The sequence below is a fragment of the Colletotrichum tamarilloi genome (assembly GCF_030869305.1).
Source record: "Colletotrichum tamarilloi strain Tom-12 chromosome Unknown Scaffold_34.1, whole genome shotgun sequence".
Lineage (NCBI taxonomy): Eukaryota > Fungi > Ascomycota > Sordariomycetes > Glomerellales > Glomerellaceae > Colletotrichum > Colletotrichum tamarilloi.
This window is the reverse complement of record NW_026849417.1, coordinates 252,816-270,200: the sequence shown is the minus strand read 5'-3', so window position 1 is coordinate 270,200 and position 17,385 is coordinate 252,816. Positions and strand designations below refer to the sequence as shown.

General features: G+C 35.2%; 4 protein-coding genes across 4 annotated transcripts; 2 read left to right on the top strand and 2 right to left on the bottom strand.

The window, feature by feature from the left end:
- Window positions 1-523: 523 nt before the first annotated feature.
- CTAM01_09097 (uncharacterized protein) lies at window positions 524-2,464 on the bottom strand (the record flags this gene model as incomplete). The annotated part of the gene is made up of 3 exons (XM_060525117.1): window positions 524-1,553; window positions 1,605-1,937; window positions 2,079-2,464. The coding sequence occupies 3 exons, from the start codon at window positions 2,462-2,464 to the stop codon at window positions 524-526; spliced, it is 1,749 nt and encodes a 582-aa protein (XP_060380299.1).
- A 255-nt stretch (window positions 2,465-2,719) lies between these two features.
- CTAM01_09096 (uncharacterized protein) lies at window positions 2,720-4,354 on the top strand (the record flags this gene model as incomplete). Its single annotated transcript, XM_060525116.1, has 3 exons — window positions 2,720-2,999; window positions 3,126-3,731; window positions 4,041-4,354. The coding sequence occupies 3 exons, from the start codon at window positions 2,720-2,722 to the stop codon at window positions 4,352-4,354; spliced, it is 1,200 nt and encodes a 399-aa protein (XP_060380298.1).
- Window positions 4,355-7,504: 3,150 nt separating this feature from the next.
- CTAM01_09095 (uncharacterized protein) lies at window positions 7,505-7,864 on the bottom strand (the record flags this gene model as incomplete). The annotated part of the gene is made up of 2 exons (XM_060525115.1): window positions 7,505-7,543; window positions 7,787-7,864. The coding sequence occupies 2 exons, from the start codon at window positions 7,862-7,864 to the stop codon at window positions 7,505-7,507; spliced, it is 117 nt and encodes a 38-aa protein (XP_060380297.1).
- An 8,244-nt stretch (window positions 7,865-16,108) lies between these two features.
- CTAM01_09094 (uncharacterized protein) lies at window positions 16,109-17,265 on the top strand (the record flags this gene model as incomplete). The annotated part of the gene is made up of 3 exons (XM_060525114.1): window positions 16,109-16,457; window positions 16,539-16,938; window positions 17,010-17,265. 3 exons carry the CDS (start codon window positions 16,109-16,111, stop codon window positions 17,263-17,265), a joined length of 1,005 nt encoding a protein of 334 aa, XP_060380296.1.
- Window positions 17,266-17,385: the final 120 nt, after the last annotated feature.

Below are 17,385 nucleotides of genomic sequence, written 5' to 3'. Positions count from 1 at the left end.
GAAAGAGAATATATTACGATGCGCTTGTGAATGGGTCTGTGTCTTATGAGTTCAGAATAGCTGGGAACTTGAGCCATGTCATCAAAGAATAGAAGTCTCCCGGGACCCTGTGGACCGCTCACGGTGCGAACGAAAGTTGTACTGCGCGAGATAGGTTCAACTTCGAGGACCGGCTTGTTGGGGAGATCTCACCTCGAGACAGCTTAGTCCTCTTTTAGTCTCTTATGGGTACTTTGGAGGCCCTTGGGAGAACAAGAGTTTGTCAAGTCATAACTTCCATATTGACTCGAATCTTTTCATCACCGGACCTGGTGGTCTCTGCAAAGCAGCTTCATGGGAAGGGAGGACGCGACGTCATCAAGAAACATTCCTGAACATTTCTTGAGGTTGAGGAAGACAACAATACCGTGAAACAATGTAATGACGTCTTCCCGTGGTCTTGAAGGTTGTGGACTGCGGGTATGACTTGTCCTACCCGGTCGCAGCCCAAACGTCAATTCCCTCAGGAAGCTGTCCAACATCTTCAATCATCGCTGACATCCAGTGTCTTGATCATATCGCTCAACTCGCAAACCACGCTCTCGTATACAGCCTGCTGCAAGCGCGGCTTCAACAAGTCGTCACCGAATCCAAAGTCACACTCCAGACATTTCCTGGTGAGGTCCCTGTACTTCGGACCCAAAGTAGGGACCTGCCGCGACAGCCTCCGAACGCTGAGAACGTCTTCCGGGGCCTCTAGGCTAGACCACCGTCCGATCTGAAGCAGAGTGATACCGAGACTCCAAAGCGTCAGGTTGCGTATACCGTACTCCAACTTTGCGCGCTCGGCAGCGCTCTCTACTTCGTTAGGGCTGCCGTCGCTGCTGTCCTGCACGGCCGTCGCCTCTATTCCCTCCATGCTTCGTGGTAGGCTTGCAGCGGATGACTGGACAAAGTCGAAGCCTAGATGGAGGGTCCGAAGGCACCTCGAAAAGTCCCCGCTCATCTGAAAGAAGGAGAGGTCCCGTAGGGTGAAGTACTCTCTCAGCCACGGCGTGGAGTAAAATTTGAGAACCGCGCTCACCATGTCACGAGCCAGCTTTAGTTGGTCGATAATGGAAAGCGTGGTCTCGGCAGGAGTCATCAACACGTCGTTCATTGACATCAGAGCTTGAGATGTGGTCATGATGTGGTTGTGATTGTCCACAGATCCAGGGTAAATCGAATGCCGGAATGGATCTTGCGATGAGCTGTCAATGTACCCTAGGCATTGATCGCTACAAACCCCTTCTGAGGCAAAGTTGAAGACGCTATTCAAGGCTGGGCATAGACCCTTTGAGCACAAGTTGACTGATGAGCCCTGGCGATGGTTCACGCCCCTCGTTGCGTCAAACTCATCATCTTCTTTGCCGGCCTCTTCTCGCACGTCTTCCGAAAAGCGGACCTTTCTTCGTTTCTGCCGGGGTCTTTCGTCTGGATCAGGTACGCCTGACGTAGAGTTGTCGGTTTCAGCAATCCACGTCCGTATCTGTGATCGCACTAGAATTCTAGCAAGTCTTTCCTGTACCACCGTTCTATGATCTTCAGCATACTACCCGGAAGGTATAAGCACTAGGAACGCTCACCTATCAGTAAGCTCATGGCCCATGCAGGATATAGCAACATGCATCTGAACATCGTCTTTGACCGTGGTATCCAGAAACAGTCGAACAGTATGGCGCATGCCGAGTACCTCGGTGGAAGTACTCGAGGTAGACCAAGCTTCGGCAAGGGCTTCGTGGAAGGCTTTCGACGCTCTCCTGACTTGACCGATATGCCCGTATTCTTGGCTTAGTTTCCCAGGAGGTTGCTTCGTTGCTATGAGCTCATTCTTATTCCGTCTCAGCTCACTCCTCTGCTCTCGGATACGTTTGAGGTCGTCGATGGACGCTCGCAGATCTTGGATATGTTTCTCGAACCTGGATTCGTCCAGTGAGATTTTCACCCGTCCGCGAAGCCGACGCACAGCATCTTTGAGACTTTCACCCTAGAATTGTGATGGCATGTCAGTTCTCTCTTCTATCATTCTCGTATGCCATGTTCCACTTGCCTGTCGGCACTCTGCCGTGAGTCCGTCGAAGCAGCGGAAGTCGTCCTGAAAGCTTTGCGCCGCGCCGACGATGTCTTCAATCACGCCCTGGCAGACATCATAATCCTTATCGAGTGCTTTTCTCATCTCTTCCTCAATCTGAGAGCTATGCCATTGTTGAGTGTTCTCATTCTCAAGCATTGAGGCGATCGTCTCTTCATTCTCAACAGTTCGTCTAAGCAGCAGGTGTATCTCATTCGTAAAGAAGTTCAGTTGACGGTCAACTTGCTTTTGGATGCGCCGGACTTCTCTCGAGTAGTGTCGAAACGTCTTGAATTTCTTGCGGACAACAGAGCATGCCTTGATTGCTCCGCCGACCAACGGCAAGAGGCCCAAAGTCAGAGAGAATGGATCCATTTGCACATCCGTTTCAGATCTTCCAGTTCATGACTCTATCCTAGGAATGTGTTCTTTTCTACCACCTCAAAATGCAAAGATCAGGCTGTTGACACCAGGTCTGGCATAACAGGCGGCAAAAGGCGTCAGCTCATTGGTTAAAGCACCATTGCGCCTCAAGGAGGCAGGCTGGCGATTATGTTGGAACATGTTGTTACCCCGCTCGCACTTTCGCCGTCACTGCCTTATCCACAACCACGTCTGTCGATGAAGAAAATGGATTCTTTGAATCTCAAGAAAGAAGGAAACGTTGACACGAGCTATCTCATCCGGTTGTTCCTAAATGCGGCGGCCGGAGAAACACCACATGTGGGTGCTAGCCTTGTTGCACGCCTGACTGAAGGAACGGTCGCCGTGTTTCAGGACATCAACAAATATCTGATCGACAGATTTAATGGAATTTCAGAATCACGATCATACTCTGTTAGTCTTAGAAGAAGCTCCGACAGACTTCAGCTCTGGTCAGACGGATATGGGATTTCCAGCGCAGCCTCCGATGAAATCTTCGATCGATCTTGTCGGTTACGAGGTGCAACGCTTGAGATTCTATGCAGTATAGGGTCGACTCTCACTGAAAGTAAGTCTGAAGTTCGCCGAGTAATATTTCAAATCGAAGTTGCACCGAAGCTAATTGTCGTTGTCCAACATTTAGGGCTCGTAGCATCAACTTGGGCGACAGGCCTTTTAGGAAAGACACAACTTTCAGAAAGCTTTACGAACAAGGTGGAAAACTTACGGCAACTGATACAAGAAGCCGAAGACGACCTTTTAAAGAGTGAATCTTCGACTGGATCATCAGAGTATGATGATGACGATATCGCGCAAATTACCGCAGATCTTGAAGCAGACACCAGAAGTTTGATGGACCTCGATAGCTTATTCTCTGAACCCATCTTTGATATTGAACACGCGAGGCAACCCCTTGACTCGTCTTGGCACAAGTGGAAACCGCACGAACCTTACAGACAACTCATAGGCAAGCAATTTCCCAAAGCGAATGAGGAGCTCGTCACCAGTCTCGGGAAGGCCAATTATGAGCGATTCTTGAGAGGCAAAGAGCAAAGGGACAAGAATTTTTGGGCATGGTGTGAGGATCCAAAGGGACCTCGGCTGATGCATCCGAGTGAGATCAAGGGTTTGGAACCTACGAGCTCTAAGTTCACAGATTCAGGCCTTGGATCATCTATTCCTTCATCTTACGCCGAGACAATCATGTCATACCACGGCGGTGAAGGGACCTCAGTACGCTTGCCGCCTCTACCCAGGAGCTCCAGGGGTGGGTTTCTCTGCATGGCGTGCGGTAGAGCGACTGCTGTGGAAAATAAGTCTGCATGGAAACGGCACTTGTACAACGACTTGATGCCTTGGCAATGCCTAGAACCCTCGTGTGGGCATCTGGGTGTCTTCGGCACTCGTGAAGATTGGGTCTCACACCTCGCTCTCGACCACTTTGGGCCCGAGTGGAAAGAATCCGAGTGTCCGCTATGCCGGAAAGACACCGGTTGTGGCAAGACTGCTATTCTAAGTCACCTCGGAGGTCATCTTGAAGAGATCTCTCTTGCGGCTCTCCCTTCAAACCCTGATTCGGACACAGAAAGCCAGCCATCGAACACCAGTCAGCAAGATAAAGTTGCTGGTAGTGATGCCGAGGAAATCAACTCAGCCGCAGGGATCATGGTTGTAGAGTGTCCTCCTACTCATCCAGATGATACCCAAATCTTTGAGATGACACGAGAAGGGCCAGTCACTCTTGAAGAAGTCGCAGACTATCTTGGGGAAGTTATGCGCCAGGGGCCTAATTTTGAAGACGAGTTTCTCCATCTACTGCAAAATTATGAATTTGATATGTAAGGCACAAATTTCATGTCCTCTCCGTTAACACGCTGTTGTTTACTAAATTAATATTCTCGCAGCATCTCGACCCAAGAATTCTACGTCAGTATGAAGAGTATTCTTTCTAATCGCCCTGACTTCAGGGGTCGTCCATGGTCTGAGGAAACCTTTCCCCATGATCAAATGAAATTGAAGTTGAAGCTGCCCGATAACTAATCTGTGTCTCGTTCAAGAGACACTTTGCCGGGGTTTCAACGTCGAATTTGCCCGCCAGATATACGCGGCTGAGAGCGGGAGCTTCAATCCGTCTACATCACATGGGAGGGGGAATAGGAGCCGTTTCAAAGATTGATCAATGCAATGATACGTCCTCCAAATTATGATATTTTCTAGAAGTCAAGGGACTAATGTTTAGAAGGAGGGAGTGAAGAGAGATGAGTGGTAACTGCTGCTATAGCAGTTGGAGGATTTTCTTCTAGTAATTTGAAGTGAGGCGAGACACTGATACCAAAGAACCAGCTCGGCTTTTGCCCAAATTATACTATGAACACACACTCTGTCTACTCGTTGCTGCACCAAACAAGAGATGTTGCTTGCACAAAAGTTGAGGTGGGCTGTAGGGTAGTACGCATGTAGACGAGAGCCGGGATATGCTACTTCGCCATTTCAATGTCGTAATATGAATGTTTCTGAGCCTGAGCTGACTTGATTCTCCGTAGAATCAAGTAAAAGCAGAATGCCTAGGATCCATGATACTACAAACTTCAAGTTCCCGATGCTCTTATCTCACTACTTATATCGTGTTCCTCTGCGTAACTTTCTCAATCACTTTAATGCCCCAGAACCAAATGGTAACATGACTTCACGATACAAGAAAGCAGTGTGGTCTAGGTATACTATCCTGCATCTTCCTGCGCACGATAATAGCGGTCTCTGCTGTGCTAGAGTCTCTGGAAGATCTGGGGCCTTACATCTGCTCGTCTATCGATAAATTTCTATTATTTTCCATATACGTTCACGGTGAATGAATGAACAAGGTCATAGACTAAGGCTTTGTTCTCTGTTTCGGTATATGACGCTGCGGGCTAACGAAGCATACCAAGGCAGGTTATACGGCTGAACAAAGATACATGAACAACGGGCCTGTGATTTGAAGTTGACTTATCGGCAGATATATCAGGAGTCCTGAACAAAGGATGCCGGTGGACCTGTTCAAACATACTTAATCTGCTCTGATACATCGTTCTCCTGTTCTTCAGCTCTTTCGATCTGCGTAACCCTCTCACATTGCCAACCGAAAAGATGGAGCCACAAAATAAGGTGAAAATAAGCACAAGAAAAGACTTAACGTGCTTAGGGGAAGGCCCTAGAGGACCACTTCAGGTGACATTGTTTACGGCACAAATTATCGCTATCTTGAAAGACACTACGAACACCTTGCCTTGCGAGCCAGAGTCAGACTTCTGTATCCAGCAGCATGATATTCGGCAGATTCACAATCAACTCAAGCTCTGGATGAACCTTCATTACAATGGCAGTCAGGGTCTGCGTGCTATCTTGGAGAAATCTAGCGAGGGGCGATGCAAAACGCTCAAGATCTTGAGTACGATGACGATTCTTATTTCAAGTAAGTAGTCGTACGTGAATCGCCTATATAGTTATCAGGCCTTGCCAGTTAGACCCCATCGGTTTAGGGATAGCTTAAGGGGCATAAAGAGGGGGACTAAGTAATAAAGGAGTAGCTTAAGTATATATAAAATACTAATAATACGCTTTAAAAAAAGAATAGATTTTAATAATTTATTTTTTAAACCTTAATAATAATTAGTTTTTATAAGCTTTTTTTTTATATTATATACTTATTAATAATTTAAAATTTTTATTTATAAAGGGGACTAAATTAAAAACTTAAAATACTTATAAAAACGAAATATAACGAGAGAGTATAATTAGTATTATAATAATAAAAAAAGGATAACTTATTTTTATTAAATCCCTTAGAATTACCTTTTTTTTAATAAATAATATAAGAATAGAGTATAATAGGACGAACTATATAATAATAATATAAAGGGACCGTATTATTAAAAATGTTAACGAATTTTAAATAAAATAATAAACCTCTTACCCTCGCTCGCTTATATTTAAACTAAATAATTAATAATAAACTAATAGAACTATAAAAATAAGAATAATAATTAAAAAAAAAATCTTTATAATAATATATAAAGAGTATTTATATAAAAAATAAGTAAATTTAGAACGCTTATAAAGCTCCTTAAGTAGCTTAACCCTTATACTAAGAGTTATAATTTTAATTATAATAACCTCGGATATTAATTTTAATATAAATAAAAACGTAAACCTCTAGATTAAAAATAGTTTAATAAATAAAATCGTATTTAAAGCGCTACTTAAATAATAATAAAATAACGAGTTTATATTACTTAAACCTCTATTTATTAACTCTTTTTTAACTTAAGTAAGTATTATAAGTAGAACGTTTATATTTAAATTACTATCCCTTTTTAACTTATTATATATTAATAAATTAATATAGGACTTATAGAGCTTCTTATTTAATTATTATTATTACTTCGATTTATAAGCTTAATAAATAAGAATAGACTATAATAAAATAATATATATAGTTAATTACTTAAGTAGTAGTATAAAAACTTCTTAAATATATTATATTTTTAATTATAAAAAGGTCCTTAGGTTTATAATAAACTAAGTTATATAAAAAAAACTAAAGACCTTTTTATAAAATAACCTATTTAATCTTATTAATTAAAAGATAATAATAAATATATATTTAAATAATACTTCGTAAAGTTAAAAAAAGAGGGTTAATAAGTTTATTAGTTATATTAATAAGCTTAAAATAGAACTAAAATATATTTTAATAAAAAAATAAAAGATCTTAATATTAATAAGTAAGCTACCCCCCCGACGGAGCAATCCGCCGGGGCCGTACCGTGTATTACGTATTAAGGAAAACTAGGTATATTACGCTCCATACCTAACTACTAATTAAAACAGCAGTCAACTAACTCAACCATTATCTCCCTTTTATCAACTCCCAACCTTCCGCCGCGTAAAGTCCTCCCAAGTTCCAGCCGCCTACAGGGCGAGCTTCACCCACTCCAACGCGCACAGGACCTCCTAATGCCAGCCCGCGTAGGCAGCCAGGTCCAGCATAATCTATTCTTTTATATAAGTATTATCGTTACCCAGGGGGTCCCATAAGAGCCGTCTAAGGCGCCGGCTTATTACCCTAACCTTATATACCTCCAGCCCGTCTATCGTGGCCATTATAGCCAGGCTAGCATCGATATACTAGATCCTAGTATCCATACCGGCCCGGCTATCCACGGCGCCTATAATATTACCCAGCCGAATTCCGCACCCCCAGAAGGTACTTCGCCACTTCTTAGGCGTACCCACGTTAGCCACGATGGCCACAGCGTCGAGCTGGCCGAAGAGGGCGCCCAGCCCGAGAGGGGCAGACTTATCAACGGGCATCTTTAGGTAAGAGAGTTCTAGCCCACTAATTGCTAACTATATGCTAGGAGTAGAGTAGGTTCTTATCGAGGTAGTATTTTAACTAGCCAACCTCTTAACTAGTTATCTAACTAGCTATCCAAGTAGTAGTTTGTGTATTAATAAGTTTATTTAGTAGATTTATTTAGTAGATTTATTTAGTGGATTTGTTTAGTAGATTTGTTTAGTAGATTTGTTTAGTTTAAATAGAGAGCAGCTTTAGGCGATATTAAAAACGATAAGGATAAAAAAAATCTTTGCGAGCTCTAATACGAAGAGTAATAAATATTAGCCTATTTAGCCCTTTCTCTAAAAACCTCTACGTTACTATCAAAGTTCAGAACCTCTACAATTAAAGAAGGCCGCCTCTAACTATTACGGCCGACTATTACGGCCGACTATTACGGCCAACTATTACAACTAACTATTACAGCCAACCTCTACTATTAACCTTTCCAGCCGGCGCCGCCGCGTAAGTATATCGCTCAGCCTATCGTTAGCAAGCAGCCAAAGAGGGCAGCTTACCCATCCCAAATTAAATAGCAGTTTTCATATCGAAATTACTATATTACGTTAAGCGCGTACTTAGGATATATTACGCATATTATATAGTTAAAAAATATACTATATCGTATAATTTCCCTTAAAAGCGTAATCCCATTAAAGTCGATCTTTTGTACCTATAAAGCCAGAAAAAAAACCACCACATAGGTAAGCTACGGCCTAAACTACGCTTTATAATAGTATTATAAATAAAACTTTTATAAACTCGCTTATAATTAGTATTATTAATAAAACGTATTAAGTAATTTTTATTATTAATAGGGAGCTTATAAACGTCCCCTAAGTAATATTTTAACTTAAACTTAAATAAGTTAATAAGGAAATATAAGGGTATTAATAAGCTAATTACGTAAAGAATATATTATAACTTACTTAATAAGGATACTATATATTATAATTATAAAAAAACTAATTATATTATAAAGGATTATTTATAATTATAAGAGTAGTATTAGTAGTATTATAATTATAATAAAACTAAGTACTTTATTAATAACTACTTTAGCGTTATATATTATAAATATAATTAAAAAGGGTATAAAGCTATTAATTATTAATTAGACCTTGCTCTAACTAAGTAGTATAAACTAATAATAAACTTAAATACTATTTTAATAAAAAGAGTAATTAGTAATTAATAAGGGTAATACTTAAATATCTTAACTTATATATATTTAAATAGTATATAAAAAAAGCTAAGCGCCCTTATTAATTTAAGAATAAAAAAGAACGTAGTTAGTATTAGGCTATTTAATAATTTTAATATTAATTTATAAATTTACTTATTATTATAATTAATAAATATTAAGGGTAAATAAATAGAGACGCTAAGGAGCTATTATTTATAACTTCGAATTATTAATAATAATAACATAATAAAAATATAGCTATATCGCTTTATAATAATTAATATTATAATACTTATACTTATTTTTAGTTTCTCTTAGCTAGAGAATATTAACTTACTAATTAGTTAGAAATAAAAGAAGTAATAGTATTTAATTTATAAATAATATATTTATTCAAATACCCTAAGAAAGGGGTTACTAAACGACTTAGTTTTAGTAATACTTATATATATTATAATTAACCTAGTTATAAATAGCGACGTAATATTAATAAATATAGCTAAGGATTAAAAGCTATAATATTAGGACTTTAATAACTTATTTTTAAAAAAAAAGGCTATTTTATTACTAAATAGAGTATTATACGATTACTATATTAAACTAAACGACGTTATACTTATTTTATAAGGACTTATTTACTTATTATTAAATTATAAGCTCGAGATTTTACGAAACTATTTAATAAAAGTAGAGGCTAGGGGCTGGATATACCCTTTTATAAGCCCGGCTAGCGTACTTATTTTTTTTATATTTAAAAAAAGAGGAGAGCTATAACTTTATATTAATTATAGAGTAATTAATAAAATTATATAAAAAAATAAAACGCTATTACTATTAATTAGAGAGATATTAAATAGATTATTTAATACCTCTATTTTTATAAAGCTAGATTTTAAAAACGTATATTACTATATATATATAACTAAGGGTAATAAATAGAAGACGGCTTTTTATACTAAATACGGGTAGTTTAAGTACTTAGTTATACTTTTTAAACTAATTAACGTATTTATAACTTTCTAAGTATATATTAATAACGTTCTAAGCGGCCTAGTTAATACTATTTATATTATATATTTAGATAATATTTTAATATATAGTAACGACTACGTAATATATAAAAAGTACGTACATAACGTACTATAAAAGCTATAGTAATAAAACTTATATTTAAATAGTAGTAAATACGAGTTTTATATATTATATATAAGATTTTTAGGGTATATTATATTTAATAAAAATATAAAAATAGAACTTATATATATTAAAACTATAATAAATTGATTATTTCTAAAGAGCGTTAAAAATATATAAACATTCTTTAAATTTATAGGGTTTTATTATAAATTTATTAATAATTATATGAAAATAACTATACTTTTAATAAACTTATTAAAAAAAGTAAAGCTAGGGGAATTAAAGCTATTAATACTTACTATAAAGTTATTTAAGAAGTTATTAATAATATTTACTAATATACTAATATTATAATATTTTAACCTTACTCTATTTACGTAATTATAAATAGACGCTTTAGCTCGAGCTATTAGCTTAGTAATTATATAATTATTTAAAAATAATTAGTACTTAATTATTTATAAGTTAAAGAAATTAATAAATATAGAGAGCTATTATAGTATAAAAAATGCGGAGCTATTAGTTATTATAAATATATTAAAAAATTAGTAATACTACTTTATTTATAATTAAGATTAGGTTATAGTATTTATAAACTATTTTAACTTATAGTTTTTAAATATTAAAAAGAGGCTAAATAAAAAATAATTATACTAATTAAACGAACTTATAGTATTTAATATTAAAATTAAGTTTAAGCTAGGTATTAAAAACCTAGTAAATAGATTATTATAAAAACTTAATTATAATAAAAATAATAATAATAATAAAATAGAGGAGCTATTATTAAAAATAAAAAAAGACTTATATAATATTAAAAATATATAGGAGCCCTTTAGAATTATAATAATAAAATATATAAAAACGAGCTATAAAAATAGCTCTTAAGTAGAAGGGATAATAAGTATTTTAAAAATAGAATTAGTAATAATATAAAGAAATAAATAAAAGAAGTTAAGAGCTTTAACTTAAAAAAGCTTTAAAAAGTATTTTAAGAAGTATAACGGGGCTATAAACCTAGGGTATTAAAGTTATAATATAATACTTAGGGAGCTACTTAAGCTTATTATTAAAATTATAAATTATAAATTACTCGTTTCATAGGATTTTAATATAATAAGAGTATTTAAAATAATATTTAATAAAAAGAGGTTATTAATAATAAATTAACTATAAACTATTTAATAAAAAGACGTTTTTATAAAGAATAAATAATAAACTAAAAAGAACTAACGGCCTTATTTAGTTAAAAAAAAGTAATAATAGAGCTAAGTATATAACTTAAGAGGGCTATTATATTATAGTAATTATATTTATATATTATTATATAAGGGGTTAAAGAGAGAAGTTATTAAAATATAATATAATATATTTATAATAAGATATTATAATATAAAATAAATAATAGTATTATTAAAACGTTATTATTATTAGGATAGAATAAGTAGGGATATAAAAAGTTATATTAATACTTATATAATATATTAGTAAATAAAGCTTTATTATTATAAATTATATAGCTTATTATACTCCCTATTTACTCCGGTTAGGCTATAATAAAAGATATTACTAAATTTTATTATAAACTTATTTATATTAACTATACTAATTAAGAGGCGCCCCTATAACGTAGTATTTATTATAATAAACCGATTTATAAAATATAGTATTTATATTATTACGAGGACGACTTTTATAGCTTAGGGATTTATAAACTTCTTATTTACGAGGATTTTTATAAAATTTAGAATACCTAAAAGAATCGTTTTTAATAAGAGCTTATTATTTATAAATAAGTTTTAGACTTATTTTTATTATTTTTTAATAATAAAGAGGTATTTTAATATTACGTTCTACTTATAAACGGATAGTTAAATAGAATAGTAAAACTAATACTTAGAGTAGTACTTTTATTATTTTTATACTTAGGACTAATTAGATTAAATATAACGTTTTTACTTAGCTAAGTTTATATATAATAATATTTAGTACTTAATAATTTATAAAGTGCTTATTAAGGCCCTATTTAGGTTTTTATTTACTTACTTTATATTAATTTTAATAGGGACTTAAAATAGTATATAGAATATTTTAGCTAAAGAGTATATAACCTAATTATAGGTTAATTAAAAAGCTCTATAACCCCTTATATAAAAAGTATATAAAATATATAAATAATAAGCTAATAAAACTAAGATAAATATATTATATAAAATAAGTAACTAAGTATTATTATTAAAAAAGAATATTAAAAAATAGTGCCCTAGTTAGAAGTTAGTTAATAAATATCTAGGCCTATTTAAAATTAAATTAATAATTAAAACGGCGGGGGTTATTTACTAACTAAATATATTAATATAATATAGAATATATAACGTATTTTATATATCCTTACTTAAGCTATATTAATATTATAAAAAAGCCCTTTAGAAGCCCTTATTTATTAAAAATATAAATAGGGAGCTATTCTATAAAATAAAAAATATTATATAATATAGAGGGCTAAAAAAGAGATAATAATACCTAATTTAGTAAAAAAGATATAATAATAATAAAGATATATAAGAGCTAATTAAGTATATTAAAAACGTAGTATTAATTAGTATATATAAAAAACGAGTTTTAATTAAATAGTACGCTTTAGTTTTTAATAAGCTTAATAACGTAGTAAACTAGCTATTAATAATAAAAAAGGGGGCTATATAGTTATAACTAAGTAATATAAACGTACTAATTATAAATAGTTTCCCTATTTTTTATAACTTATAAAAGAACTACTTTTATATACAAAAGGGCTACTCTTATCCTTATTTTTAAAATTATTATAGAAAAAGTAGTTACCCTATTATTAATAAATTTATAAATAATTAGTTATAAATATAGAGTATAAGCGGAGTAATTATACTATAATTAGAATATTATTTAAATAGCGCACTTTATTATAAATAGTACGTAGTAATATAATTATTACGTTATTATAGAATAAAAACGTAGTATAAGAGGAGCTTATAGCTATTTTATTATTATTATTATTAATAATAGGGGTAGAACGGGCCTCTTTATTAGCGCGCTTAAGTACCCTTTATATATTACTAATAATAATTCTATAAGTTTACTAAAATTATAAAATAATATTAATAACCTAAATAATAATAATAATAAAATAATAATAAAATAATAAACTTTTAAATCGTAAATATTATTATTTAAAATAAGAGTAGTATTTTAAAAGGTTCGTACTATAGATTTTATAAACTTAGGGACTTATAATATTATTAATTAATATATAAAATAAGTAATAGAGTAATAATAATACTAAGTACTTATTATATTTTTATAAGAATAGTTTTATATAGTATACTCTATATAATATATACTAAATTTTAAAAAAGTATTAAATAAAAGAGCGAACTAGGGGCTATAAATTATTAACTTAGTTAATTATAATACTTAGCTTTTAAATTAAGTACTTTATATATAATATAAATAGGGTAGGGGAATAAGCGTACTTAGCTAACCCCAATCTTCTTAATATTTATCTTTTTTTTTTTTTAATAAGAGTTTATAATAATTAGTATAAGTAGTATATAAATAGTAATATATATATAAAGTTAAGGTAAATAAAGAGGATATTAAGCTTTTTAAATAGACGGCTATTATTATTATTACTAAATATACTTATAGCGCTAATAACTAATTTATTATTAATTATAATAACGCTACTAAAAAGAGCTATACTTATATTAAAATAAAATTAGTAATAAATATAGTACGACTTTAAAAGAGATTAATTTAAATATAAAGAGTAAAAAAAATTAAAAGATCTAAAAAATATTTATTAACTATAAGATCTACGTAATAAAAAAGTAATATAGACGCTAATAAAAACGAAAAACTATATATAATTAAAATAACTATAAATAAATAAAAAAATTAAGAATTATAATAGCTTAAAAAGGGGTTAATATTAATAAATAAAAATAGGGTAACGACTACTTAAGTATTAGTAATTATAAAAACGGACTATAAATAAGAGCGACTTAGGTATAGAATTATAGGGCTAACTAAATTTATTATTTAGAATAAGAGGTTTATATTTAAATTAATAAGTACTACTTTTATTTATTTTTATATTATATATTAAAGAATTTTATAAATAAAGGATTAATATAGTATATATAAATTATAAATAGCTTTTAAAATAAAGCTTAGGGGAGGGAGTACCTTATTAAGCCTCGCTAATTAAACCTTATTAATTTAAGAATAGTTTAAGGGGTATAAAAAAGGGGACTAAGTAATAAAAGAGTAGCTTAGGTATATATAAAGTATTAGTAATATATTTTAAAAAAAGGGTAAATTTTAATAATTTATTTTTTAAACTTTAATAGTAATTAGCCTCTATGAGCTTCTTCCCTATGTTATATACTTATTAACAATAGTGTCTTTTGTAATATATCGATAGAAGCTTACTAGTTAATCCTATTTACAGGGCTTATATCTCCGTCTCTTTGGTCACTCTGGGTAAAAAGGCCACTTCCAGACTCTCTTAAGACCAAGACTGAGAATTTGCATACATGGCTCCAACGGGCAGAAGATGGATATGGAGACGGAGATAGAGAGTCCACAATCATCCCACTCAAGGGTCGCAAAGATGAAATCAATCATATCATCCGAAGCTTGGCTGACAACGCTGCATCTTTGATACAGCTGCACCCCCCTTCTGAGAAGACGGCCACCAACCGTGCTCTCAACACGATCGAAAGAGGGCAACTGTCTCTAATGCAACAAGAGAGTCGGATGATACCGCAGGAAAAGTTTGACCCAAAAGTTCTCGCAGAGGTAGTGGGAAAGGCGCTATTTCAAGTTCGTGAGAATGGGTGGGTTTCCGTTTTCATGTCTCCCGTATATCATTCATACATGGGTTCACACTTGTCTGATCAGTCTCCAGACTTTCTAACCATGAAGAAGAGGAGGAGGAAGACGCAGAGGCTCCCGAAATAACGCCAGAAATGCTGCGTAAATCCATCCAAAAGTTATCCGCTCTTCGTGAGAGAGAGAACAATCCAAGTAGTTCAGATTCAATGGGAACGTCACTGGGGCGGGCAGAGTTCGCCGCTTCAAGGGTCGATTCAAGTAAGCAAGATCTTGAACTGTTTATAATGGCGTCGGGACAACTGTCGGCACAGATTTCGCAGTCCAAGTCCAATGGACCTCGGTGACTTGATGAATTAATGCAAAAGTCGATGTCATAGTATAGTATATATAGGATACCTTACTCATCTGAGGTGAAGCAATCAGATGCCCAGTTTGAAACCACAGTCGAGGCTACCTATTCTTGGTGCATTATTTTCTGAAAGGGCCTCTGGTGAAGGTAGCTGAACCGGACTTTAGAGAAACGTGGCAAACGCGGCAGCTTTTGGTCAAGAGAGCCAGGCTGCGCTGTTGAGGTTTCCCCACGAGATACGAGAACTTATCCATTGCTTGAGCCTCAAAATCGCCAGCGTCTTGACGCCAGCGAGGTCTCTCCCTGGCTACTCCCGGCAAAGCTCACATCCTAGCCGCAAGTCGCGTTGTCGTTCGAATCTGGGCCCAAGCTGGTTGTGCGTGTGGGAAAGTACTTTTGCTTGCCGCCGGGGTTGCTAAGGTTGATCATGTCAGGTAACGTCGAGCAACAAAGACACACGAACAGCGTCACTGTGATCTGAAGAAGAACATAGATCAACAAAGATGTTAGAACAGCACTACTGTGGTTTGATCAATCGTCCAAAAAACACTTAAACTCTGCAACAAAGGAGAACAGTGAGCCCCCAAATGTATTTGACCTGTTTTCCCTCGCCATCCCGATTTCATGTTTCGTTAGCTCCTTATCTTGATTTCGTCACTCGCATCACCAAAGATGGAGTCGCATTCCATCCTCCATGCCGAGGAACTGTATGACCGCTTACTCTCACTCGAGGGAGCCACGGTTCAAAAGACATCTCTCACACAAATCAGTCCTTTATCCCGCGTAGTGAGAACAATGATCGTCATCTTTGAGCTCACCACCAAGACTTTGGCACGCGAGCTCAAAATAGAATACTCCGTTGAATACGATCTAGAGCTAAGGAGTCTAGAAGGGAGCCTTGCGAGACTTAAAAGATGTCACAATGATTATCAATGCTCCGACGGGCATTCGGAGCTGCCGCATGAGTGGCATACGGCAAGGTTCAATGTCTTGAGCGGAATTGCATACGAGCTCATGTGCTGTACGTACCAGGGCCCCTCTGGAGCTTTGAACGGTTTTTTTTGAAGATTAATGGAAGTTAATCATCTTACCCCGTGCATAGGGCTCAACATGGAGCAAAGACCGGGGGAACTCAAACAAGTTAAGCCACTGGTGCGATTTCTCAAAAGGCACAGAAAGGGCCCCGATGATAGCGCAAAGGATCAATATACCGAGAAGGCCGAAGACGAAAAAGACAACGAGACGCTCGAGTTGATGCAGGAGGCAAAGAGGAACGGCGGAGACAGCACAATTTATGGACTGATACGAGATGCACGCGAGTGGGGATACAATCACGGATTTTTGGCTATAGAGTCCGATGCTGCCCACGAAGACTTCAATATCAGGGTGACAAACTTAGCAGCATACACCATCTCCTTGGAGTTTTTGCAGTTCAAACGAATAAAAGATGAAGGTTCTGAAAAGGCCCTCAGCCGCATGCTAAATAAGCTTCGTGAGGGGAAGTATGTTGACATTTCTCTATCATCTGTCTTCTGCCGCTAAATATGTTTTCACTTGGCTGACACTCTCGGAGGCTTGAGCGGGAAGATGCGAAACTCCTAAAGGAACACGAGGCGGCTATAGTGAACGGCGCGTGGTACGCGGCTCCGAACCCGCTCTCTAGCGAGGACAAAGAAGGCACCAAAGTCATCGATGAGGAGTCACAGCGCATTCGAGATCGGACGATTAGGGAAATCTTTGGGAGAGTAGGCAAGATTTTCGCCGCGGTAGGGCATGACTTGTACGAACCCGAGCGTCATGACGTCGGCGAGGGCGAGATAGAGGCTTAAATAGTAGACGGCCCTCTCGTAGGCTGATGACAGAAATTGACGGGGAAATCTGGCTTTAGTGATTTCAATCGTGTACTTATGCTCATGGCGTTGCGGTCTAAGTTGAAGATAATTTGGTCT